Raw genomic sequence first — 27,633 nt, 5'->3', positions numbered from 1 at the left:
TCCAACCTGTACATTTATTTACAAGGCACAAGCTGAGAGCAGACTGGGGGCTGCCCCATGGCCTTCCTAATTCTCCTGGGCCTGCTGACCCCATCATCTGAGGCCATGGGTGACCCCCAAGATAGGGGCCCCGAGTGGTTGGGTTGGGCCAGCTTGGCCCTGAGGCAAGCTCGGGGGTGGTCTCCTGTGTCCCTTGGCTTCTCCCCTCCCCCTCCACCAGGCCTGGGCTGGGCGCCCTCTCTCTCACACACAGTTCCTGTGTGTTGGTGGTCGCAAGGAAGGTGGGTGGGGGCCAGCCAGGGCCAGATGGTGTGGGCTCGGCCTTATCTGCTGGAGTGGGGAGGTGGCGGGGGCATGGAGGTCCTCTCTCACAAAGCCTGCTCTGTCTTCCCTGGCAGCTGGGCCTTAGGAATCAGCGTTGCAGCCTTTCTGCCCCACCAGGAGCCTCCCATCCACAACCACAGAAGCCCTACATGCTGAGACCCCCAGCCATGGCACTCCAGCTAGGAGGAGGCCCAGGCTAAGGACTCTCCCAGTGGGGCAAAGCAGGGGTCACCACGGCGGCGGCAGTTCAAAGACGAGGAGCTGGGGAGGGAACCGGGAGCGGCTTCAACGGGGGCCTGGAGTCTGGGGTGTGGCCGACAGGCTGGAGCCCTGTCTGGGGAGGTGCTAGCAGGATGGATCCAGGCCACACTCCGAGGCGGCTCACATCGGGGAAGCGGTCACTGCATGGGGGCGTGGGGAGCCCCGAGCCTCCCAGCCTGGCACAGCCTTGTCCTGACGAGGCTGCCCTGGGGATCTGGCTGCCTTTTCTGGCCTTCTGGGCTGTGTGGCCTCAGCCCCGGCCACTGTGTGGCTGCGTCCAGGCCTCAGCTGCGCCCAGGGCTCAGACCCCCAGAGCCATCAGTGCCCCCGAGCTGCTGATCTTCTTGAAGCGGTTGGCAGCGCTGACAGCAATGAAGTTTTTCTGGAGGGCAGAAGAGAGGGAGTCCCAGTCAACACCAGGGCAGGGGGGCAGCTGCAGGGTGTCTGAGCAGCCTGTAAGTCCCCTTCAGTCCAGGAGGGTCACAGGCTAGAGAAGGTGCAGTGCCCAAAATGGCCACGGGAGGCGCCATGACACTGTATTGTCCAGGAGTCCCCTCACTCAACGGATAGGTCAGCCAGACCTGAACCAAGGACCGCTCTGCTCCAAACACTCCCATGGCTCCAGTTTTGCTCCAAGTAAAAGATAAACCCCTTGCCATGGCCAATGAGTCCCTCCACCTCCTGTCCCCCTCTTCCTCTCTAACTTCATTCCTTACCTCCTTGCTCACTCCACTCCATCCATACTGGCCTCCTACCTGTTCCTCAAACTCTCCAACCACACCTCTGCCTCAGGGCCTTTGCACTGGCTACTCCCTCTGCCCGGAATACTCTTCTCCCAGTATTGGCACGGCTCACCCCTCCCCACCTTCAGGTCTTTGTTCACATGCTTCTCAGTGAGCCCTTCCTGACCCCCCTATTTAGAAGTGCAGGCTGGGCACAGTGGCTCACACCTGTAATCCCAACACTTCGAGAGGCCGAGGCGGGAGGATTGCTTGCCTGAGCAACATGGCGAGACCTCATCTCCACAAAAATATTTTTAAAATATTAACTGGATGTGGTGGCATATGTCTGTGGTCCCAGCTATTCAGGAGGCCAAAGGAGAGGATCACTTGAGCCCAGAAGGTCAAGACTACAGTGAGCCATGATAGCGCCACTGCACTCCAGCTGGGGAGGCAGAGTGAGACCCTGTCTCTAAAAAAAATAAAAATAAAAGTGCAACCTCTCCCCGGCAGAAGGCCCTTATTTTTTTTCTAAAGTCTTCTTTAACCCTGCCTATTTCCCCAGGGCTCTAGAAAATGCCCCACCTCAGCCAGGCACAGTGGCTCACGCCTGTAATCCCAGCACTTTGGGAGGCCGAGGCGGGTGGATCACGAGGTCAGGAGTTCAAGACCAGCCTGGCCAACATGGTGAAACCCCGTCTCCACTAAAAATACAAAAATTAGCCAGGTGTGATGGTGGGTGCCTGTAATCCCAGCTACTTGGAAGGCTGAGGCAGGAGAATTGCTTGAACCCAGGAGGCAGAGGTTGCAGTGGGCCGAGATCACGCCATTGTACCCCAGCCTGGGTGACAGAGCAAGACTGTATTGAAAGAAAGAAAAAAAGATAGAAAATGCCCCATCTCTCACCAAAAGTAACTCCACAAAGACTGAGATCTTTGTCTCTTTTGTCCACTCCTATATCCCAATGCCTAGAAGTAGTAGATGCTCAAGAAATATTTGAAAAATGAAGGAGGGAAGCCAGAGCCCCAGATGGGTGGGGCTGGGTGGAAGGCCAGGTAGAGGTCTCCACTCTAGGACAGGAGCCAGCCCAGGGCAAAAACAGAAAAGTCAACCCTGTCTTCCAGACAGGGCCCAGCCTGGTCAACAGAACCTGCCAAGGCAGGGACGGTGGAGGCTCGGATCTGGCACCAGGAGCTCTTCCCACTAGAAAGCCCTCCCTCCCCACCCCGAATCCAGCAGTACCTTCCAGCGCCTCTTCATGAGGTATTTCTTAAGCAAGATCTGGGACTTAAGGCGTCGGTTACAGCGTTTGGCTTTCTCTGCCAGGTTGTTGAGCCAGGGATGGGCGAGACACTGGGCAGCGTTCATCCGGGCCCTGGGGGAGAGGCAGCATGGTGATGGTGGGCTGCATGCTCGTGAGGCCCCAGGGGCTCAGCTGGCCTCTCTACCTGGCTCCCGCCCTGCCAGCACTCAGACACACTAAGCTTGCACACATACAGTTCAGGTTCTGGGGTGAGCCTCACCTCTGGTCCTTGACGATAAGGTTGGAGACAAAGTCTTTGGCCTCGTCTGATACGGCCTCAAAGGTCTCTTCATCAAAGTACCAGTTGCCAGATAGAACGTTGTTTAGGGTCTCTGTGTCATCATCTCCCAGGAAGGGGGAGAGGCCGCTCAGCCTAGAGGGAGGGGATAGCAGGGGGCAGGGAGGTGAGATTGGAGGTGCTGAGTCACCTTCAGAGGGGTAGGGAACAGGGGCAGATCCTAGGAGGCAGCACCGTGTGCTGAAAAGACCCCCAGCCTCTCGTGGGACAGACCTGGGTTTGAATCTGGCTGGGTGACTTTGGGTAAGTCACCTCCCCTCTCTGAGCCTCACTCTTCTCATCTGTAAAATGGGCATAATCATCCCAGCTTCCTAGGTGGCAGTGATGAGGAATGACGAGTGCAAGGTATGTGGTGAGCACATAGGAAATGTCCACTGCCCCTCTGCCCGCCCCAGGTCATCCGAGATCTGCTGTCCAGATGCTATGCCTTTATAGGGACCTTGGTTTTTCCATCTATAAAATGGGTACCACGTTCCCCTTTCCTGTTCTCCCTAGCACTCCCAACCCCAGCAAACCCCTGACTGAGGGATAGGGGAGGTGGGACCACCTTACCAAGACCCTAGGGCCAATCTTGGCCTCGGCCGCTCGCCCCCATGCCCCACCAACCCCATAAACACGACCCGCCTGGGAGCTCACAGCATGTAGGTGATCACCCCCATACTCCACATGTCTGTCTTATCGGAGATTTGGTCATAATTCACCACCTCAGGTGACAGGAACTCTGGGGTCCCAAAGTTCACCTTCAGCTTCTCGTTGGGGTTATACCTGGGGGTGAGACCAAGGGCTGAGAGCACAGCTCCTGGCCTATACCCATGCCCCCTCCACCCCACCCCTGTCCCCTGCCAACTCAGAGGCTTGTCTTGCCCTCCCCACCCACCCAGGTGGTACCTCCGTGCCAGGCCAAAGTCAATGATCTTCACCAAATGCCCGGTGGTGTTGACACACAGGATGTTCTCTGGCTGAGGAGAAAGGGGGTGGCCTGGGTGGGCCTCTGACCAGCTCACCCTCCCTCTCCCACCAGGCCCGTGCAAACCCCAGGCTCCTTGAGGCAGAGGCCCAAGCTGCCAGAGTGGGCAGCTGCCAGAGACCCTCCAGCCCTGCCTGCTCTGGGCACAGAGAGATCTTGAGGCAAGTCCCCCACGAGGGGCTTATGCGAGGCCTTGAAGCACAGGACCTGCCGTGATGGGTTCAGGTGAGATTTCCCTCCATCTAAGGCCATGAAAGAACACGACATTCTAGCAGTTCTGAGGATGGGGAAACAGAAGCCTGCGGAGAGGAGGCATGACAGCCTGCTATCCCCGCCCCCAGGCTGGGGGGCCAGTGCAGGACCACCACCAGATACATGAAGCTCCAGAGAGCAGAGAAAGAAGATGCCAGCTCAGTTCCTGACAGGAAGCCTCTTGGGAACACGGGGCTTCACACTACTCCAGCGTCACTGGAAGATGCGCTACTCTTGTCTCCCCAGTTAGTGAGGATGATGAGCTACAAAACATCAGGCCCAGTCCACTCACTTTCTCACTTTAGCTCCCCAGTCCTTCCCAAAGATCTAGGAGGCACACACTGTTATCTTGAGATGAAACTGTGACATTGAGATACTATTACCATCCATTCCCATTTGGCAGCTGAGAAAGCTGAGGCTCAGACACAGAAGTGACTCGGCCATAGTCGCCCAGCAAGTAAGCGACGGAGCCAGGAAATGAACGCATGACTGACTCCAGCACTGGCCTTGTGATGTTCCGCTACCACCACTGATCCTGCACTCTGGGGTGAATATAACACTACAGGGTTGGCTCTTCCAGGCCAGGGATTGTCTTCTCCTGGCCTCCTGGGTCCCACCCTCAGGGTCTAACAAAGGCACCCAGTAGGGGCTCAGCCAAGTTAACACATGGATGACGTTACTGTAAGCCCAGTTCCTCTCCACTCTGGGCCTCTGTTTCCTCTTCCTATCACACAAGGACACAGGACTAATCTGAGGTTGCAGGGTACAAACATTTTTAAGTTAACAATGGTTCAAAGGCAGGAGATTCTGCACAAAAACCCTGAATTCCAGCAGCTCCTAAAACACAGGAAGCCCTGGCCACATGGGCCATATGCCTTGGAACAAGTTGCCACTAACAGCCTGAGATGAGACAAACGTCCTCCAACTCTCCCACGGTCGCCACCACCCCCTGATCCCTCCCATTCAACATGTATTTGTTATTTGTCTGGGCTCTGTGGGCATTTGACTCAAGTCCCCTAAGGAGACGCTTTCTGAAGGCACTCTTAAAACTGATAGATTCACTCAGAGCAGATACTAATGATTTTAATAGTTTGGCCTGGTGTCCCACAAAACAGGAAAGAAAAGAAGGGTCCCAGGGTACAAGCATTTGGGGAAATGAAGCAGACTCAAATTTCCTTTCAGAGATTCTCCATCTACACACAGGAGGCCCTCAGAAGCCCTGCAGCCAAGAGACCCAGGACATGGCCTGTGGGCTGGGGTGCACTCAACCTACTTGACCGTGAAACACTTTTTTTGACAAAAAAACGTATTGTTATCCTGAAAAAAACACATTTTAGGATACAGAGGCTCACGACTGAGCTTCTTCCCAGAGCACTGCATTTTAATTGGGGGACCCTATTCTGCCCCAAAGAAATTAGCCTTCACTAGGGAAAGGCAGTCTTCCAATGTCATCATGCAGGCACCAACTTCCCCCAGCTCAGTGAAGGGGCCACCATCTGTCCAGTAACTCAGGACTCACCCTTGATCCTTTCTTTTCCTAACCCTCACATATGCAAACCCTCAGCACATCAGATTGGCTCTATTTCCAAAATGTATCCTCCATCTGGCCCCTTTCCCTCCCCTCTTCCACTGCCACTCTGGCTCAAGCCCCTGGCATCTCTCTCCTGGCTTACTTACTCCATCAGCCTCTAAATTCCCTGCATCCACTCTGGCCCCACTGAAACCCACCTCCTCACCCTGTTTGTGTCCTCCTCTGTCAGTGGCAGTGATATTAACACACCTAACCCAGGGGACTGTTGGGAAGATGGCACCCTCACTCAGACAGTGTCGGGCACAGAGCAAAACTGGGACAGGTGTTAGAGGCGGCAACAGCATCTCCCTGCCTGCTTCAGACCCGTGCTGACTTCAATTTCACCCAGTGCGATTCCTCATTACTCTCGTGTATTTTCTCATACACTTTTCATGGCTTAAAATGACCTATTTAGTTAGGAATTGTTTTATGAATGTCTGTTTCCCCTGGAGGCTCCATGAGACAGGGACCATTTCCTTCACAGTCCCTATGCCTAGCACGGGGCCTTCCAGGAGCAGGTACCCAGCACGTGCTTATCGAATGAATTAAGGAAAGTACCCAGCATATGCTTATGGAATGAATGAATGAAAGTACCATCCACTTTGCTGATGGGTGCTCACGCGCCTCCACATTAAGATTCCATGTCCCGCCACTTAACGCACAGCATTAACACCTGCCATGAGGACTGCCAACCCCCTGCACTCCTGCTGCCCTTCCCTGCTCCACACCCAGAGCTCCACACTCAGCTCCGGACAGCTACTGACAACTGACTGGAGTTGCTGCAATGTATACACCTATCTGTGGCCAGGCACGGTGGCTCACACATGTAATCCCAGCACTTTGGGAGGCTGAGGCAGGCAGATCACCTGAGGTCAGGAGTTCAAGACCAGCCTGACCAGCATGGCGAAACCCCGTCTCCACTAAAAATACAAAAATTAGCCGGGCATGGTGGCACACGCCTGTAATCCCAGCTACTCGGGAGGCTGAGGCAAAAGAATTGCTTGAGCCCAGGAGACAGAGGTTGCAGTAAGCCAAGATCACACCACTGCACTCCAGCCTAGCCAACAGACCAAGACTCTCTGTCTCAAAAAAAAAAAAAAAAAGCAGATCTGCTCTTCCTGACCTACCATGTGCATGGTAGTGAGCAAGGTCAGAAGAGGGATATCAGGCCGGGAACAGTGGCTCATGTCTGTAATCCCAGCACTTTGGGAGGCCGAGGTGGGTGGATCACTTGAGGTCTGGAGTTCAAGATCAGCCTGGCCAACATGGTGAAACCCTGTCTCTACTAAAACTGCAAAAATTAGCTGGGTGTGGTGGCAGGTGCCTGTAATCCCAGCTACTCGGGAGGCTGAGGCAGGAGAATCGCTTGAACCCAGGAGGCGGAGGTTGCAGTGAGCCAAGATGGCGCCACTGCACTCCAGCCTGGGCAACAGAGTGAGACTCTATCTCAAAAAAAAAAAGAAGGATATCAATATTCTTTCACGAAACATTGTTGTTAGCGCCTACCTCATGCACATTGCCACGCTGACACTATACTTATTTGAGAGCTCCAAGAATGCAGGGATTTTTATCTGGTTCACCACAGGATCTCCACCACCTAGTGCATTGCCTGGCATAAAGTAGGCCCTCAAGAAATATTTGTTGCTTTTGAATAAATGATCAGACACTCATAGTACCTATCATGGGCCAACGCTGAGGCAGGTGCTATTGCAACACTTATTAGCCACTTGTCTGTGTGACACACTGAGCTTGGGGCTCACAGGACTGCAAAAGGCCCTTTCAACAAATACTTAGTACCAGACTAGAAGTTCCATGAAAGCTGGTACCACGTCTTTTTTTTTTTTTTCCCCCTCTCTCTCTTTGCTGTGCCCCCGGCTCCTGGCACTTGGTAAGTATTCCATAAACCCTTTCTGAATCTATGAAGGGAAGGATGAATGAAGGAAGAGATGGAGGGATGGGAGGGCAGAGGGATGGCTGGTGACAGCACTGATCTCAGGGGGTCGGATGCTGCCCCTGACCCTTCCCAGGAGGCCCCAGTCTGGTACCTTGAGGTCCAGGTGCAAAACCCTCATCTTGTGCATGAAGAGGATCCCGTCACAGATCTGCCTGACAAACACCATGGTGTCCACCTCGGTCAGATGGTAGTCCTCATCCACAATCCTCTCGAAGAGCTCTCCGCCCTCGATGCTGTGTGCACAGACCCCTCCACGGCTTGCTCCGTGCCTGCTGGTACCCCCACCCAGCCCCTACCACTACTTCGGGCACTCACTACTCCATGAACAGGACGATCTCATGCGGAGTCTCGATGGCTGCATACAGCTGGATCAGATTGCGGTGGTTCAGCTGGTTCATGACCTCAATCTCCAGCAACACCATTTCCTGGGGACCAGGGAAGTCAAGGGTACCAGCTGGGCACCATCACTCCCTGCCACCCACCCTCCATACCCGCACCCTTGAACAGGCCTGCTAGCCTTGCCCAGATCACTGCTCAGCCTCCTCCTTGCCTCTCCTCTCTCCCCCACCCCCACATCTGTGGTCCTCACCACTCCCAAGTCATGCCTGCTGGGACATCTTCCTTTTGCCGGCTCTTCTCCTGAGTACTGACATGCCAAGAGCTCCATCCTCCCCCCTCACCGCTTCCCTCTCTCTGCTCTCTCCCTGGGCATCTGCATAAAGTCTCAGGACTTTACATTTTATCCAAAGTCATCAATTTCCAAATATACATCTCAACCTCTGAGCACTCCATTGAATTCTAGACTCCAATATCTCCAACTGTCTACTTGCCTTAGTTGTCTCATAGACATCTCAAATCTATCATGTCCAAAATTAGACCTTAGACATCGTCCCTTCCCCACAATTGAGTTGCTCTCGGCTTGCCTGGCAGCAAAAGTACCCCCACGCTTCACCCAAGGGTGCAGGACAAAAAGTTACGAGCCATCCTAAGTTCTTCCCTTACTCTCGCGCCCTCACACCCCACCTCCGACCCAACTCTTCAGCATCATCTACCTTCAAGCTAGATTATACATCCAATCATTCGCACCTCCTCCACCACTGCCTTCCTAGTTTAAGACACCATTATTTGTCACTTTCAGAAAGTTGCAAGCCAGCTGTCACATCGGTAGGCTGATATATCAGCTATAATAGGAATACTTACACCATGAGAAATGGCAAATGCTGTAAATTGGGCCTCTCTCCACACCTGCCCTATCCAGATCCAGTGGTTAAACACTAACCCTTGTTTCACTGCCAGGATGGCTCCCCTTCTGCCTTTACCCACCCCTTCATTCAGTTCTCACCTCACATATGTCTTTCTCAGAGAGGACTGATCTCACCTCCCTATCTAAAAGTGCCCCCATCAGCCCTGTACCCCCTCTACCTTACCTGGCTTTATTTTCCCTCCTAGCACTTCTCAGTACCTGATGCCAGGCCTTCTTTTCTTCTCTTTTCTTTTCTTTTTTCTTTTTTCTTTTTTTTTTTTTTTTGCTTTATGTTTTAGTTGTCTCTCCCTCCACTCTAGCATGTCAGCCCATGAAGGCAGGGGTGTTTTTAGGTCACTGACATTTCCCCAGCCCCTGACCCACTGAATGGCAGAGAAGTGCTCAATAATTATCAACTGAAAACTGGCTCCAGTTAATTGAGCCGCAGGTAGGTACTGAACATCTATGCTGAGCCAGAGCCTGTGATAGAGGCCTGGGACCTAGGAGACAATAACACGGACCCAGGCCCTGTAAGTGGAAGAGACGAAAAAGGACGTTGTCACATAGAAAATGCACTCCTTCCAGTGTGCTTAGAGCCATAATGGGGACCCAGGGCTGCAGCGGCTAGAGCTGCTTCTCATGCTTTCACTGGGGTCGGGCCTGTGCCCACACTGCGGTTTCTGCCTGGGATGCCCAGAACCTCACTCCCCAGCACCTCCTGCTATCTCTGGCCCTCGAGCCTTTCCTCCCATAGTCCCCTCTGCCTGAAACTCTGCCCCTGCCTTCTCCACTGGAACGTCTCCTCAAAGCCCTCGCTCAAAAGGCAGCTGGTCCAGGAAGCTTCCCTGACCCCTCGGCCTGAGTCAGAAGCTCTCTTGAACCCCAACATGCTACCCCGCAGTTTCCCTGAGTCACAGCTGTGGTCACACGAGGTTGCTATTACCTCCTCACACAGCAGACTCCCTCACTCTACCTGCCTGCATCCTTTCATTCCTTCAACAAACACTGCTCGTGGCCTCCTCTGAACCCAGCCCAGGCCGTGGGTGCTAGAGGCAAAGCTCTAGGCCAGGCTTGTTTACCTTGGCTTCAGCTCCCTGAGGGTGGAGACCACACCCACTTCACTCCCGGACCCCCAGTGCCCAGCACAGGGCCTGGCCCAGAGCCCACACTCATCAGTGTTTGTTGAATTGAACCAGAGGGCATGAATATCCCATGCCTAAAAGGGGAAGTCCCCAGATAAGTTCACTAACTGAAGTATCTGGTTATGGGTAGGGTCCTCAGGCCCCTGCTGCAGGGCTGTCCATCCATCTCTCTATCTGTGTAGTATTTTCACTGCAACAAACTCCCATACCAGGCCCCAGGTTCAGCAGTGCTGGTGGAGGGAGGTGAGAGGTGCCCACTCCAAGGATCCCCTCCCCATCCTGGGCAGCCACCACCCCCGCAACCTCACTACCTTGTCTTTGGGAGTCTGTTTCTTGATGACCTTGGCTGCCAGCTTGAGGCCTGTGGCTTTCTCCATGCAGGTACAGACTGCCCCAAACTTGCCACTGGAAAGAGAAGAGGCTGTAAGTGAGGGGACCCCAGAGCCCACTGGGGTCAGTGGCATCCTTTGCTCTGATCCTAACTTGGTCCCAGACCCAGTGGTGCCTCTGGATCCCCTTTGGTGAGACGGGAGCACTCACCCCAGCCAGCCCTGACTCCCTCCTGAAGCTGTGAGCTGTTCTGCCAGGACAATGGCTGAAGCAGGTTCTTTGAACCACACAGACCACGTGCACAGGAAGGGCAGGCGTGTAGGGAGGATGGCCCTGGGATGCGACCCTTAGAGGTTTAGGGCAGGCAGGCCCTGGGCCCTGGGGGAGGGCACCTTCAGGCAGAGGGAGGATCTGCAGAGGTATAAGACTGAGTCAGGGCTTTTTACAAAGCAGGAATCACCATGAGGGGGTCAGTGTGGTGCCTGGAGCTGAGACAGACAGAAAAATGCTGTGTATTTCCTACGGAAGCACTGAATGGCTGACGGTGCGTCTGAGTAAGTGACAGCAACACTGAGTGCACATCAGCATGTGACAGCTGCACACAGTGTGTGTCCCACACAGAGGTGAATGTGTCCACGTGGTCATGTCTCAGCGGGGTGTGTGTCTGGGCCTTGCACAGGGGAAATGTGAAGCCACAGGAGCCCGGTGTGCTCTCTGTCCATGAGTGCCCAGCTGGGGTCCCAGATCTCACCCTCCGAGCGCCTCCTTGGAGTTCATACTGAATTCACTGCTGACATTCCCGGTCCTCAGCTCCACCATGCGGTGAGGGAAGGGGGCCGGAGGTGGCGGGCAATCATCTGGGGGACAGAGCACAGCCCTCATGGTCAGTGCCAGGGGCTGCTGAGGATTCCCCTTGGCACCACCCCCTCCTGCTGGCCTGGGCCCCATCTAGGGAAGTTAAGTTCACCAAGTGACACCTGGGAGACACCTGGCTCCAGGATAGGGGCTATGGGGCCCAGTTTCCAATATCAGTTCTGCCACCAACACAACACTCCTATCAGGGAGGACCAGCTTCTCCTGGCAGAACAAACGGGATGGGAGCTTGGACTTTTTGGACCCTCTGCATTATAAGACACAAGGACTCCATCCCAAGCTATCTGCATTTCCACCAAAAACAATCAAACACAGCAGCTATAAAGCGGAATGCCAGGCAGTGGGGTTGCTATGTCTGAATAATGGGGTAGGTGGTGGGACCTGCCCACCCTCCATCCTAATAACACCGCAATCTGGCCAGACCACCCATGGCGGGGCGGGACCAGGGACCGCGCTGTTTGGTGGGGAGAAGTCGCCACCTAGCGGCAAGTGTGGGGAACCGCTCGCCCTGAAGGCTGGCAGGCCGGCAGGCGGTCATCAGGAATGGAAACCTCTTTATAAATAGCAAGAGGCGGCAGGGAAGCCGGGCTGGTGATAAATCAGACGGCCTTTGGAGGTGGTTCAGATCCTGTCACCCTAGGATGCGATTTCGGGGCGGGGCGGAGGTCTCTGCGGCTGCTAGGGGCGGAGGCAGGGCTCCTGGCTGCCGCCCAGCCGCCAGGTCCTCCCACCCTGTCTGGGTGGCACGGTGCCGCTCACCAGGCAGGCTGGCGGGTCTCCCAGGGCACTTCAGCCTGGAGGCAGGGGGGTGTCAGGACACTCTGGGTTCTCCTGACCCCATCTCACCCCACCCCCAGCCCTGCCGCACCCCTGCCCAGGCCCTTTCCCTATTCACCTGCTGGCCAAGCTCACTCACACTCAGTGCTCTCTGCAGCCCATGAACAAGCCACGGGCTGCTTGTCTAATCATCAATGAAGGCCACTCCACAGTCCTGCCCCATTGCACATGCCCAGCTTCCTTGGTCACTGCTCCCACACACAGGCACCTGTGTTCCTCAGCGCATGAGCCCTCTATAGCTCCCACGACCCCACCCCACTATACAGTTTAGCTACTAAGCCTGGCATTTGAGCCCTTCTACAGATTGACTCCAAATTCCATTGCCCAGGGAGTTTGTGTTGCTCCAATAATCTGCCTGGTTTTTCTTTTTTTTAACTTCATTTTAGTCAAAGTAGAAAAACTCAAAAGTGGGTTCTGGAGTCTGGGTGGCCTGACAGGTTCCAATCCTGTCTTCACTGGATATGTTTGGGCACTTCATTTCCTTTTTCTGAGCCTTCCTTTCCCCATCTATCAAAAGGGAATACTAAATTTAAAAATAAAAATACGTCTTAAAAAATAAGATTGAAGAAAGCCAGGTATGGTTGTACACGCCTGTAGTCCCAGCTACTCGGGAGGCCAAGGTGGGAGGATCACTTGAGGCTGGGAGTTTGAAGCCAGCCTGGGCAACATAGCAAGACCCTATCTTTTAAAACAAATAAACAAATGAATAAACATACGTTAAAAAAGGAATACTTTCTGGAGTTGTGTGACCCTTAGATGAATGGGCCTGGGTAAGGCTTGGCTCAGGGCAGTTCAGACCTCCGAATAGGGAGACTTGGGACTGACAGCCCCCTTCCCTCCCCCTGGCCCCAGGGCAGCCCCAGCCCCCACCTGCCCCTGGCCTACCCAAAATCTGGAAGCAGTCCTCCTCCCTGGCTGTGAGACAGAGGGCCTGCCCCACCTCGGATTTCTCTGAGGCAACAGCCTGGAACTCGGTCCCCCTCAAGGTGTCCCCTTGCATCTTAGCCTGGCCAGCCTGGCCTGGGGTTTTCTCTCCCACTTCCTTCTGGCTCTCTGCCAGGATGTTCTTTCCTTCTTCTGCCTTGGCTGGCCTGGGATCCGTGGGGCTGTGGGTCATGGGCACCCCTTCAAAGGTGAGCTCTGATGCCTCGCTTGGGGGCTTCTTGGCCAGCAGCTTCTCAGAACTAGAAGGTGAGAACACAGAGGTGAAGCCCTCAGCGGCCACAGCCTGTGGCGTCAGGCAAGTCTCAATGCAATCTGCAGAGCTAATCCAACCCCGCCCCAAATGCATGGTGTAATACAGCCAAATTCACCTGGTACAAAATTGAGGGATGTTCATGGCTGTGGTCATTATCTTGACTACCAACACACTAATACATCATTAATAACTATTAATAGGATTGTTGATATGGTTAATCATCATGTGGATACAACTAGGGAGTTATGTAGCTCTTGATTCGTAAAATCTGTTGTGATATAATTGATACATAATTATCAAAGTGATATGGTAAATGTTCTTATTGTGGCTTACAATATATCATTAATGACCTCATTAGCATTCAGGTAAGTATAACTGATTGCATCACACATGTGCTATATTATGGTTATGAAAATATTATCAATGATCCTCCAATCTGGTTATTAGTCATCTTTTCATATCTTACCAATAATTATATTAAGAAGAACAGGAAAATACTGGATGTCCTAGGAAATACACAGCCTTTTGCCTGACACCTTTAGCCTTTCTGCCTGCCATCTCAATCCTGCCCTTGGCTAGACCCAAGCCCATGGAGCAAGGGGAACTCCGGACCCCAGAAGCCTAGAGAAGATATGTTCAACCTAGGCGGTCTTTGAAGGTCTCTCTTACTCCAGCCTTGTATGAATTGTGGCAGGGTTCTGGTTTCTGCAGGGGACAAGGCGGTAGAGGCAATTCACAGGACAGAGGAAACTGAATGTTAGAACTACCCTCCCCAGCACTGAATGTGACGACGACCATGCCTAAGACAATGGAATTAAGCAGGACCCCTAGGGACAGAACCACAGGACCCCTCCCCACTCCCAGGAGGGGATATTCACCTGGAGATGATGGCAGGACAGCTGGGGCTATGCAGAAAGGCAGGTGAGCCCCTCCTGGCTGCTGCTTGGCCCTCTGCTGCCTTCTTGCCCACCCTGGGCTTTCCAGGATCCTGGCTGCCTGAGGCTCCCTGCTCAGCCTTGGGCTTCTTGACGCTGGTCTCGGGCGTCGCAGTCTGCTGGGGCAGGGCTGCCGGGGGCCCAGCACTGCCCTCCGCGGGCCCCCCGCCCCTGTCACCCTCTCCTTTGGGGCCTTGGCTGCTAGTTGAGGGTTGGGCCAGGGTACCATCCCCTTTCTCTGAGGCAGGGGCTTTGGCATCTTTCTTCAGGGTGGGTGGATCCGGAGCTTTCTTTGGGTCTGGGGGGCCAGGGTCTTTCCCTGCAGCCAGGGGTCTTTCACCTGTGGGACCTTTAGGTGCCTTGTCTGCAGAGGAGGTGAGACACCCATCAGGATCCACCCTCCTTTCCTTCCCTCTCACCCAGGCTGGGCAGAGACCAGCTCTGGGCCCAGGTTCCCACCCAGGCAACAACTTGCAAATGCTTGTCCCACTGAGTCTCTGGGGCCACTTGATGGCCCCTAGAGATGAGCTGCCACGACCTTGGAGGGCCTCTGTGGGAGGCTTCCAGCCCTTTGGGTGGGCCTTGGTGGCCCCCATCATCCTTGCCCTGACTGTTTAGGTGCATCCCCAGCAGCCATCCCTGGTGGCTTCACATTTTCCTGGTCTCTCCAGGAAGGGCTTCATACAGGCCCTGGACCCAGCCCAACCCTAGCCAGAGATTCCTCTGATTTCTGGGTCCCCCGTGCACCATGCAAACAAGGCTGGGGCACAGAACTCCCACTGAGGAACCTGCCCAGTCCTGGATTCAAAACCCCCCTTCCCAAACTCCTCCCTCCATCTCCTGCCCCAGCTTGGCACCTGTTGATGGGTTCTGAATTCCCAGCTCAACTGCTCCATTTTCTGTCGCCATGAGGTAGGGAGGCGTGTGCTGCTGCTTGTCTAACTCAAGTCTTTCTAGCTGCAGAAACAAGAGTGGAGTGTGTCAGGCTGTCCAATTTCCCCTCTCGTCTGGCTGCAGTGAGACAGGAAGCCGAGGCCTGCTAACTGAGGGGAGAGAGGTATCTGGAGCAAAGAGGGGCAACCTGGTTGCCGTCTGTCTCCCAGCGGCTGCTCAGGAGCAGTCCTGGGCAGTTGTAAGGGATTGGGCCGGGTGGGCAGAGGCGGAGGCAGGGGTGTGGGCAGTGGAGGCGGGGACGGAGGAGAGGATCTCTTACACCAGGGGCCATGCAGCTAGGACTGCCACCACCTGTCACTCTTGGCCCCAGTTCAGAGGACACGGCATTCTTCCCATGGCCTGACTGGGGGGAGAATAATGTTGGAACAAGAGAGAAAAGGGAGGGGTATCTGGGACGCTGGGGGAGCAGCCCTTTCCCCAGGCCTTGCTCAGTATCCCTGACTTGGACAGGATCAGAGGGGTCCTGGAAGAAGGGGAGTACTCAGGCAGGCCTGAAGGGCAAGAGTATGCCCAGGCTGAGCCCTGGTCTGCCCACCTGTGTGCCACATCTCCTGGGGCTCCCCAGAACCTGGCTAGAGCCACAAAGTCCCAGGGATAATCTCCCTGACCCTAGTGCCCAGCTCTGTGCCTCGACATCTGGACCTGCTTGCGTCACCTTTGGGTAAGAAATTGTCTCAGGGGCACTTGCTCAACATGTCCATAGGCCTGGAAGCTTTTTCTTTTGAAACTGTCCTTTTCTTGGGCTCCTGGGGACACGGAGGCTGCCCTGAGTAGCCATGGGAGATGGAGAGTGCTCTGTGCCCCTCCCCCAAGCTCATCCAGTTCTCACCCATGACCCACATGGAAGAAGGGGGCTGGCAGAGAGCCTTTTCAAGGATGCTCCACTACAGTGGTGGCCCGAGGGGCACTCTAGCCTGAGGTGTTCGAGATAGGATGGGGACAGCTATGATCCAAGGAGCCTTCCATCACCCAGAGCCTTTCTCAGAGGGGGCTCTTGAGAACTGGCCAGACCTGGGTGCATTAGAAGTAGCTGTAGAGGCCAGATGCAGTGGTTCACACCTGTAATCCCAACACTTTGGGAAGCTGAGGCAGGAGGATCACTCGAGACCAGGAGTTGGAGACTGGCCTGGGCAACATAACAAGACCCCGTCTTTATATTTTAAAAAGTAAGATAAAATGAAGTAGCTGTAGAGTGGTTATCCAGGTTCAGGTCCTGACTGCAGCAAACCAGTCACTTCACTCCATGGCCTCGGCTCCTCTGTCAAATGGGAAGCCATTGGAAAAACGCTTGATGAGAGAAAGGAGGGAGAATGCAGCCCCTCTAAGCAGTGGGGAAATAGGGACCTGTAAAAAAAGATTGAGGAAGCTGTTAATGAACTGACAAAAAGTGACCACCAAAGTGGGGGGAATAGAAAAAGCAAGGTGCAAAGTAGCATGTAGAGTGTGCTATCCATTTGTGCAAAAAAAAAAGGGAGAATAATACATGAATAATATATATTTCACTTTATGCACATAAGAATTTATTTGGTAGGATAAGCAAGGAACTGGGCCCCAAGGGTGGGAAGGAGACATCACTGTATATACTTTGACTTTTCTGTTTGAACCATGAACTATGTGAACAGGCTACTATTCAAAATGAGTGGGATGTTTTGTTTTGTGAGCAAATGTCAAGGGTTTTTGGTATAAGCTGGTAAAAACCATAGTTGGAGCTCTTTCCCCAGTCTTGACTACTTTTGCTCTGCCTGGCCCTCCTCTCCAGGCCCGGTCCTCCTCTCCCCCATTTCTCTTCTTTAAGGTCCAGTTAACAGTCTGCCTCTTCCAGGAAGCCAAAGTAACAGCTGATGCCTATACGGTACTGACCACATGCCTGGCCTCGCTCTGCATGCTCTCATGTTGATCCACCCAAATGGTCTTCAGAAGAACCCAGTGCGGTAGGTACTAGAGAGATGGGGAAACCAAGGCATGGAGAGGTTATGTAATTTACTCAAAGTCACAGCTTGGAAGGGGCTGAACTGAGCTCTGAACCCAGGTCCCCTGCAGAAAGGGAGCTCCCACTTGCTGAGCACCTGTCATTCATTTTAGCCATCTTGCCTTTAAGCATCATCTTGATGATAACTCTGTGGGGAGCGCTCATCTCATTTTCTGCATGAGGACGAGAAGAGTTAAAGGAATCAGTAGCTTGCCCAAAGTCACTCAGCAAGGAAGGGAGTTGAGCTTGGAATGTCGTTCTTCAAACTCCAAAGCCCTCTTCCCTTCCTAAAATGTCCCAGCCTGTGCCTTGCCCCCTTCTCCCTGCTGAGTAACCCCTTTGTGGATCTTGCAGCATTCAAAAGGTTGAAATGTTTCCTGTCCTAATGCGGATCATTAGGACCTCCTGGCCCTCTATCTGGCCCAGAGCATGTTTTAGTTTAATTTGGAATGTTGGGTCCCCTGCTTCTGGCCTCCCCACAGTGCCCCAGCTGATCCCACCATTGGTTGACACTGTCTGGGAGCCCCCTCAAGGCCAGGGGCTAAACACATCCCCAGCACAGAGTGGACTTGCCCATCAGTGTCTGATGAGTAAATAACTGATTAACCAGAAGGCTCCAGACTGGAGTTTGTTACCTCCCTATGCTGGACCTTGCTGGCATCTCCTTGTTATTATTGTGGTTATCAATACCAGTCATTTATTGAGTGCCCACCAACGGCCAGGCCAGACTATGCCAAAGATCCCGCTCCCTGGATCCTCAGAAGGGACTGTAGGGGCCAATGTTACACCATTTTAAAGGTGTGGAAACTGATGCTCACAGAAGGAAGTGGCTTGTCCCCACAGTCACTCAGCTAGTGAATGGCTTCAAACTACCCACATTCAAATCCAGAGCCACCTCCCAATGAGACCAAAATCCAGCCTGGGACAACTTCAGGGGCATTAGTGCTACTTTTGTTATAATTATTATTCCCAAATAATTACTCTTATTGAACTCTTTCTAAAATGGACCAGGCCCTGGGGTAAGCAGCTTCATGAGTATCCTTCCTTCGAGTCTTACAACTCCCTACCATGCAGTGATTAGGAGATCTGTCAATGAAGCGCTGCGACCAGTAACTGTGAGCTTGGAACAATGTCTTCACCTGTTTCCTCATCCGTAAGGAGAGCATCTGCCTCCCAGGAGGTAGATAAAGCATTACAACAGTGAGTGTGAGCATAGCGAGTGCTGTATAAATGTCAGCTCTTTAATCCCCATTTCACAGATGTGACAGGAAAACTGAGTCACAGGGCAAAGTCATAGAGTTGGGATTGGACCCATCTAACCCAAGGCTCTGCTCATAACTGCTCTGCCCCATTGCCTCCCTCTCACAGCATGGCTGCGAGCATTTAGCCAGCACACATGTAAAGAGTGCCCAATGGCACAGTACCTACAGCACTGTGGGGGCCTGATAATGTCGTGGACACCCCAGGTAGAGGGTTCATCTGTTCCCGCCAGCTCCCCTGCAGTGCCTCCCACTGGGATGAGAGTCTGGCCTGGTTCCGAATCTACGGGATTGCCTGCTCCAGCCAGCTGCTCCCTGGGAGTCCCCAAGCTTCTCAGCACTCCCTTGGAGACACTGGGGTGGGGCACGGGGAAACTTCCTCCACCCACCTAGGGGCTGCCAGAGCCCCTGCCCACCCTCAAGAAGGGGCTTCCCCGCCCTGCACCAGCTGTGCAGACACCCTCTTTGCCTCTACAGGGGCAGGACAGGAAGTGGGACAATGCCAAGACCAATTAAACCCGCCAGGGGAATTAAGGTCAGCAGGATGCAATTATGCCTGTTGGATTTAACAAGGCCAGAGGGAAGGTTTCTCCAGCCAGAGTTCACGGCTCCTTAGGCCTCTTGCCCTGTGTAGCTCTGCCTTCCAGGAGCCTAGGCTTCCAGGCTCACCTAGCTCTGTAAGAATGTGTTGGGGGTGAAGGGGTTAACTTCACCCAGGCACTGCTTCCTTGGCTCTGGAGAGGAAATCAGTTCAGCCAAGAGGCTTTAAAAGGACCTGTTCGGAGAAGTCATGCCCAGTCTGACCCTCTCCCTGCCCAGCTGTGATGGAAAATCCAAAGAGTTGAGCAACAACCTTTCTGACTCCAAAGAGAGCAGCCAACTCCCCTCACAGCCTTCCCTCTGCTCCTGTTTGAGAGCCACTCAAGGCTGCATTAGCACATTGTTTTCTCTTGCCCTCTCCCACCTTGGACCCCTAAGTCCAGGGCCTTGGCAGGACCTCTCAGGCCTCTGGAAAAGCCCTACGTAAGGTTGCTGTCCTTACAGCAGACCCTGTCCTTCCAGCCAAGCTAGTAAGCAGAGGTCTGTGGGCGTACTGTGTGCAAATTGGACATAGGTTTCTCCGAAAACGCAATTGACACACTGTTCCATCCCACAGTTATAGAATTTTATTGCTAAGATTAATTACTGGGGGCTCTACTGTGACAAGGACTAAACTGGTCACTTTCGGGACACAGAGATGAAATTGGGGGAGAGCTATAGAATTTTAGGTGAAAAAAGACTATAAAAATTTTAGACATTTTAGGTAAAAAAAGACTATAAAAATCAACCATGCCTGTAATCCTAGCATGTTAAGAGGCCGAGGCTGGAGGATCACTTGAGCCCAGGAGTTCACGACCAGCCTGTGCAACATGGTGAGACCCCATCTCTGCAAAAAAATTTAAAAATTCGCCAGGCGTGGCAGTGCACACCTGTGGTCCCAAGCTATTCAGGAGGCTGAGGTAGAAGGATTGCTTGACACCAGGAGGTTGAGGCTGCAGTGAGCCATGATTGTGTCACTGCACTATGGCCTGGGTGACAGGGTGGGCCCCTGTCTCAATAAATAAATTAATTAAATAAAAATCAGCCATAGAGTGGGATCCTTTTTGTTCAAAATATTTACAAAGAAGATGTCTGGAGGGATATAAATGGACACATTTACAGGCGTAGAAATAGAGATTATTTTTACTCTTTATTCATCTAGATTTTCCAATTTTTTTGGAAATGACTTGTAACTCTTAATCAGATCAATAAGTAATTCCAAATATATCAACGTGGACACAGATTTCTTCAGAGAGAAAATGGTAAGAGCTATAAAACACCATGAAAGGACTTCTTGGCTCAGGGCCTCAGAGAACTCGCAATTCAGCTACTGCAAGGCTTTCTCAGTAACTAAGCCCCAGAGTTGGTTTAAAATGAAGCCTCCTGGCTGGGCGAAGTGGCTCATGCCTGTAATCTCAGCACTTTGGGAGGACAAGGCAGGCGGATCACTTGAGGTCAGGAGTTCAAGCCCAGCCTGGCCAACATGATGAAACACCATCTCTACTAAAAATATAAAAATTAGCCGGGCATGGTGGTGAGCACCTGTAATCCCAGCTACTCGGGAGGCTGAGGCATGAAAATCACTTGAACCCAGGAAGCAGAGGTTGCAGTGAGCCAAGCTTATGCCACTGCACTCCAGCCTGGGCAACAGAGCAAGACTAAGTCTCAAAAATAAAAATAAAATAAAAAATAAAATGAAGCTTCCTCGGAATGAGGCCCCAGAAATGTCTATAAACCAGCATTTCAGGTGATTTTTCATGCACATCCAAGTTTAAGAACCACCAAGTCAGAGAGCCAGCTCTCTAGAAAGCATCCTGAGAGCCTTGGAAGAGGGAACAGATTTGAGGCACTGTCCTGACAGTCACCCTGGTGCAGTCAGTGGAGAGCTTCCAGGATTCATATCCCTATAACCCAGGGCCACACTTCTCAACCCTGATGCACACTGAAAACACCTGGAGAGTTTCTACAACTCTTGAAGTCTGAGCCCCTCCTCAGCTCAGACCAATTAAGAACATTTGGAGTGGGGCCCAGAATGTTGGTATTTTTAAAAATCTCTCCAAAAGATTCTGATGTGTGGCAGGGTGAAGAGCCACTGCTCTAAGGCTTTCCTAGGACAGGAACTTCATTTTCTTTTTTGTATGTTTCTTTTTTTTTTTTTTGAGCCGGAGTCTTGCTCTTTTACCCAGGCTGGAGTACAGTCGTGCAATCTCTGCTCACTGCAACCTCCACCTCCTGGGTTCAAGTGATTCTTCTGCCTCAGCCTCCTGAGTAGCTGGGATTACAGTTGTACACTACCATGCTCAGCTAATTTTTTGCATTTTTAGTAGAAACAGGGTTTCACCATTTTGGCCAGGCTGCTCTCAAACTCCTGACCTCAAGCAATCCACCCACCTTGGCCTCCCTATAATCCCAAAGTGCTAGGATTATAGGCGTGAGCCACTGCGCCCAGCCAGAAACTTCAATTTCTGTTTCCCTTGAATGCCCTCCAACATAAGGTAGGAAAAATAGTACACACAGCAGGTATTCTTTCTGACGGTGTTGACTGGGTACCCCATCCCAATATCTGAGACCCTTGGAGTCCAGATGCCAGTGCAAAACAGATGCAGACTACATCACATTCAATTTCATATCCCAAGTACCTAGTACAATACGTGGTGCTGTTGTGGTTAGTAGTAATAGCCACTAACGTTCATTGTGTATTTACAATGTGTCAGACAGAGATATTAACTCTTTTAATCTTCAGAGCAACCTTCTGAGGTAGATACTATAATCACTCCCATTTCCAGAAGGAAACTGAGGCACAGAGGAGTTTCAGAGGTAGTAAATGGCGGGCTGGAATTTAAATCCAAACTCTCTTGCTCCAGAGCCCTCACATTTAATTACTACTCCGTACCACAAAGCAATGCCCATTGAAAAATAAATTCACAAGTGAGTGAAGAATCAGTTTGGTTGCCCTAGGGCCTGACATTCAGTAGGTGCTCTGTAATGTGGAAGAATAAATGCACCTACTTGGTAGGACCCTGGAACAATGGGAAACCAAGAGCAGCCCCTCCTTCATTCCTCCTCTCCCATTCCAGCCCAACTTCTGCAGCATAAACAGCAAAGCCAAAAATAGCGATCTAATGACGTCAGACGAACAAGGTCATCTGAAAATTGCCCACAGCCACTGGACACCTCCCTATAGGATCAAGTAGCAGGAGGGTACCCCAGGCTGGTGCAGCTGTTCCAAGAACAGGAAACGTCCCGGGAGCAGACTTGGAAGCACCATCACATAAAGGCAGAGGCAGTAGGGGGAAACCACAGACATACCAAACAGTAGAAGCAAGACCAAGTGTGGAGTGTAGACCTAGAAGATAAGAGTAATTCGACTTTATCTGCACTAGAAGTCACTCCCATCACCCGATCCCAGGAAATGGCTCGAGGAGCAGAAAATGCATGTTCTGTCCTCTTACACAGGACAGTTTCCCAGCCTGCCATTGCGCTATTTATAAAACTTCAGGTCCGTTTGCTAAACTGGGCTACCATAAGAACCAGGGGGTGCATGGCAAGCTCTGAGCAGCTGCTGGGGGAAGAAGACCCTGCCTGAGATGGTGAGGGGCCTCCAAATAAAGGATGAGGGGTGGGCTAGGCAAGGCACCTCCTGGCTGCAATCCACTTGGCACGGTGACCACCTTGGCTATCATTCAGGCCTGCTGAGGCTTGTGACTTAACTGACTGGCAGCTGCCACATCCCTGACGGGATCCAGCATGGTCCGAGATGCCCGCTGTGCTGACAGGGTGAAAGCAAGGAGAGGACCTGCCTCCCAGTGTCTGAGAAGCTTAGCTGGAGGTTCCCACAGCAAGGTCAAGAGTTCAGTGAGGGCTCCAGCTCAAATCCAGAAAAAGCCAGGCCCTATCCTCCTGGAGCTGGCTCTGGTCAAGGGATGCAAGTTGCTGCGGTAGAAAGGACACTGGAGGGCAGATGGACGTGGGTCCAAATTCTGACCCTGCCATTTATTAGCAGCATGACTTTGGATGAGTAACTTAAACTCTGAGCCTTGGTTTCCTCATCTGTCATATGACTTGTTGGAAGAACATATGGAAAAGCATTCTTCCCTCCGTCTTCATTCTGGGAATGGAGTCTTGGCTAAGGAGATAAAACATCCACTCAACAAGCTCAGCAGCTCTCCCGTGTCTAACTCAGTCAGACTGTACAAAGGTGACCCCTCAAGGGGCTGTGGAAGGGAGGAAGATGTTCTCACCCTGAGACAGGCTCTTGACTGGCTGGGCACTAAGGTCACAGGAGAGTGGCTGCCGGCTCCTTGGCCCATGGGTACCTGCGTTAGGAGACCTGTTGTCTGTCAGGATTTGCAGGTCCCTCTCCTGGCACAGTGGTCCTCACACTTAGGCACGCATCACTGTCCCCTGGAGTGCTTGTTAAAATATACGTTGCTGGGCCCCACCCTCAGCGTGCCTGACTCAGTAGGTCTAGTGTGGGAATAAAGAATTTGCATTTCTAGTCCCTGATGATGCTGTTGCTGCTGGGCCACAGACCACACTCTGAGGACCACTGTCTTAGAGAATAAAAGTCCCACAGGCCAAGATGCTTAGGCCTCTGAGTAGCTCACAAGAGTAGCGTTGTGGTGTATGTGGGGAAACACAGAACACTGAGACCCAGTCATCAGTACAGCAAATGTTCCAAGGAGAGAGAGATGCACAAAAAGTGAAGCTCTGGCCTGGCGCGGTGGCTCACGCCTGTAATCCCAGCACTTTGGGAGCTTGAGACCAACCTGGCCGACATGGTGAAACCCTGTCTCTACTAAAAATACAAAAAAAATTAGCCGGGCATGGTGGCAGGCACCTGTAATCCCAGCTACTCGGGAAGCTGAGGCAGAATTGCTTGAACCCAGGAGATGGAGGGTGCAGTGAGCCGAGATGACACCACTGCACTCCAGCCTGGGCGACAGAGCGAGACTCTATCTCAAAAAAAAAAAAAAAGTGAAGTGGTTTCATGAAGGGGAGGCGCACTGGCAACCCCTCCCAGCTCCTGAGTGACTGCGTGCTCTGTGTTGCTTCCCCCATTCGTTTTCTATTGCTGCAGTAACAAACTACCAAGAGAGAAAAAGCCTCTCTTGCTTGAACAAACTCCCATGAACCTCCTCCCCTGCAGAGATGTCTCCCTGCTTCTTTTGGCCAGCTGTTAACTAGAAGCTGCTGACCCTATCCTATCAGGTTGTTAGCTGTGGGTAAATAGCAAAGGCCTCTGGCAATCCTTGGTGACATAGCCACTGACAACACTGAATATGTGACTCAAGCACGGCCACTCTGAGTCACACTGGCTAGCTGGGTGGGTAACAGTCACCATTGCTGCCCACAGTGCCTTTGGGGCATGGTAAGGCGGGAGAGAAATTCCCCTCCACTGTGCTAGAGGAAGGGTCCTTTCTAGCAAGATCATTCTAACTTCTATGAGGAGACTGAGACCCAGAGAATATAAACAACATGTTCAAAGTCACAAAGCAAGAGCAGTTCTCCCAGTACCCAATCTAGGGTTTATTCCATGAAATAATTCTGTATTTCTCTTGAACCCTGTGCCAGTTATCCAAAAATAAGCCAGGTCTCCTTGTCCATGAACACGTAAAAACTGAATTGCAATGGAGAGAAACAGAAAAAGAACAAGGTAAAGTCCGTTTTATGGTGACATCCTTAAACTGCCTCCAACAATAGAAGGACTACTTCCAAAATAATCTCAATCTTGGGGGGGAAATCATATCTTGGATGGGAAGGACTTCTTTGTGGCAGTCTGCAAGAATTCACTGAACATTCTATGCAGTCTTTAACCAGTTCCAAGGTCAAGAAAAACATCAGAAAATATGTGTGCGTGTCAAGGGGACAGAATTATTCAGGGATTAGTCCCCTGGAGTGATCTGGGCTAGATTTCCGTTTCCAGAACAACCCTTGGAAAGTCCTCAACAAGATAGAACACTGGTCTCCAACATACTTCGTTGAAGTCCACATGGAAACCCAGGGACAGGAGAGCTTGCTCTCTTGCAGGGATTGAACAACTGGCTATAGAAGACATATAAATATAAAAGTAGGGCTGGTTTGGCTTAAAAAACTGCCTAGAAAAAAATCTAAAAATATTTAAGCTGAAAGGAGCCTTATTAATTGTTCCAGCTCAATCTTATTTGACGGATGTGGAAATTGAAGCCCCCAAAAGAGGAATAACTTGTTAAAGGTTACCCATCATTTCACTAACCGGAGTGAGATTATAATCCCACCCTTCTTCCCAAAAGACACATCACAGCCCCAGGTAGAGTCTTTGTTTTGTTTTGTTTTGCTTTGTTTTGTTTTTCTAGATGGAGTCTTGCTCTGTCACCCAGGCTGGAGTGCAGTGGCATGATCTTGGCTCACTGCAACCTCCGCCTCCCAGGTTCAAGCGATTCTCCTGCCGCAGCCTCCTGAGTAGCTGGGATTACAGGCGCCTGTCACCACGCTTGGCTAATTTTTGTATTTTTAGTAGAGACGGGGTTTCACAATGTTGGTGAGGCTGGTCTCAAACTCCTGACTTTGTGATCCACCTGCCTCGGCCTCCCAAAGTGCTGGGATTACAGGCGTGAGCCACCGCACCCAACCTCCTGGTAGAGTTAAGAAAGACTAAGAGCTTTCTCCTTTCAAATCTGATCTAAAGTAGAGACAACAAATCTACTTGAAAATGTGGCATCCCAAGACTTTAAAGAACATAACTAGAATTATCTCCAGAAAGGCTTTGTTAAATGCCAATGAACGTTGTCTCTGGACATGGGTGTTAGTAATGTTGACATCATATCAGCCAAAAAGAGCTTTCCATTCAGCAAATGTGCAAGCCAGGATAATGTCATTAACTATGCTTTTGGGAAGGGCTTCTATTCACTTTCAAGCTTATATTTTAATTACAAACATAGACTGGTAAGTGGTTTGAGAACCACCATTTAAAGTTTAGAGACAGCAGACACCAGGACTCCACAATGGCATCAGTCATACCAGCGAAGAAGAAACTCATTCATGGATGTCATATTAGTAGAGCTGCCAAGCTGGATACTGATTTTACCACCAAAGGCATTGTTGAAGCGTTTCAAAGAGGTTACCACAGATACTATTAAATACAACAAGCATGACAACATGAAAAAAGGGAGTGTCACCAGGGTTTCCATGGTGCTGGCAGCTTACGTGCCTTTTGGCCACTGCCTTTCTTATAAGGAGCTCAAACATAAGAACCACCGAAGAGGGGCCAGTGTGGAGAGCACACTCCGCACTCTTGACCATGACCTGCTTGGCCCAGAATCCCTCCATGAGGAATGTGATCATTGCTGAATCTTTTTATCCAAATGAAAATAAACCTCCAAATAAAAGATGACTAGTAAACAATAATAATAATAAAGTTTAGAGACAAACATGATGTGTTAGGGGGAAGCAAATGCAGACAATTCTGTCCTGCAAATAGAGCTAAGAAAAATCCTTTGTAAAATAAGCACTTTCAATGTGGAGAAGCAAAGTCAGAACAATGGAATAGCATCTTGCTGTTAAAATTGGTATTTACAAAGTATGCAATAATACAGGAAAAATGAGTTACTATTATGCTAAATGAAAAATAATACCAGCTGGGCGCTGTGGCTCACGCCTGTAATCCCAGCACTTTGGGAGGCCGAGGCGGGTGGATCACAATGTCAGGAGTTCAAGACCAGCCTGACCAACATGGTAAAACCTCATCTGCACTAAAAATACAAAAATTAGCCAGGCGTGGTGGTGCGTGCCTGTAATCTCAGCTACTCAGGAGGCTGAGGCAGGAGAATTGTTTGAACCCGGAAGGCGGAGGTTGCAGTGAGCTGAGATCATGCCACTGCACTCCAGCCTGCGCAACAGAGGGAAACTCCGTCTCAAAAAAGAAAGAAAAAGAAAAGAATACTATATATATACATATACATATATATATGTGTGTGTGTATATGTATATACACACACACATATATATATATACATACACACACACACACATATATATATATAGAGAGAGAGAGAGAAAAGCTCTACTATGTATAAAACCAAAGTTTTACAAAAGAAAAAAAAAACCCACTCATCTGTGTCACAGAGTGTCCCTGAGTATGGTGATAGAGGTGCGTCAGTGCAAGGCTACAGCCTTCTCCTCTCTTTACCACTAAGCAAGCTTAAATAAGGCTGCCCCAGACTGCTTTTCACATTACAAGTAATGACCACTGACTAGTATCTTGACCCACTGGAAATGTCTCCCACCCTTGCTCCTGAAAGAAGACCTGAGACCATCAGTGCCCAAACAAGCTGGGCAATAGCACTTGGATGCAACTCTTCATGCATTCACACACCTGCAATGTTCTGGGACACCAGTCCCATGCTATGTGGGTCTCTTCAGATCTGACAGCCGAAGTTTCTATTTCCTCTCTGACCAATAATGCTTTTAAAAAAAAAAAAAAAGGTGGGGGAAGGGCATTTGATGCCATCAGACCAGGTTTAGTCTGTTGAAATCATTCTTTCATGATAAAACCTCGTACTTGCTTAGGCCTTTCCCCTGACCCTCCTGGTCTGAGTGAAATGTCAGCATTTGTGAAGCTGTTTCAGGAAGCTGATGCTTTCAGCACATAGAGCCATGGTTTGGCCTGAGCCCAGACTCTTATTCAT

At 51.4% G+C, this 27,633-nt stretch overlaps 1 protein-coding gene across 1 annotated transcript; it reads right to left on the bottom strand.

Annotated features, from left to right (window-relative positions):
- Positions 1-26,290, bottom strand: MYLK2 (myosin light chain kinase 2). Its single transcript, XM_003814759.4, has 15 exons — positions 26,153-26,290; positions 22,173-22,313; positions 15,420-15,503; positions 15,064-15,163; positions 14,150-14,570; positions 12,959-13,257; positions 11,115-11,220; positions 10,345-10,438; positions 7,964-8,073; positions 7,740-7,881; positions 3,794-3,864; positions 3,542-3,670; positions 2,828-2,980; positions 2,547-2,679; positions 1-967 (listed from the first exon to the last, which is right to left on the bottom strand). Exons 1-15 carry the CDS (start codon positions 26,288-26,290, stop codon positions 887-889), a joined length of 2,202 nt encoding a protein of 733 aa, XP_003814807.3. The 3' UTR covers positions 1-886.
- Between the last annotated feature and the right edge of the window lie 1,343 nt (positions 26,291-27,633).

Source organism: Pan paniscus, chromosome 21 (genome assembly GCF_029289425.2).
Source record: "Pan paniscus chromosome 21, NHGRI_mPanPan1-v2.0_pri, whole genome shotgun sequence".
NCBI classification, from domain to species: Eukaryota; Metazoa; Chordata; class Mammalia; order Primates; family Hominidae; genus Pan; species Pan paniscus.
This window is presented reverse-complemented; position numbering and strand designations above follow the sequence as displayed.

Coding starts and splice junctions, on each gene's coding strand:
- MYLK2 (XM_003814759.4), bottom strand. CDS start 26,290: ATGATCACATTCCTCATGGAGGGATTCTGGGCCAAGCAGGTCATGGTC. Junction 3,865..7,739: donor TTTTGCACCTGGACCTCAAG/GTACCAGACTGG, acceptor CTTTCTCCTCAG/CCAGAGAACATCCTGTGTGT. Junction 3,671..3,793: donor GACTTTGGCCTGGCACGGAG/GTACCACCTGGG, acceptor TCTCACCCCCAG/GTATAACCCCAACGAGAAGC.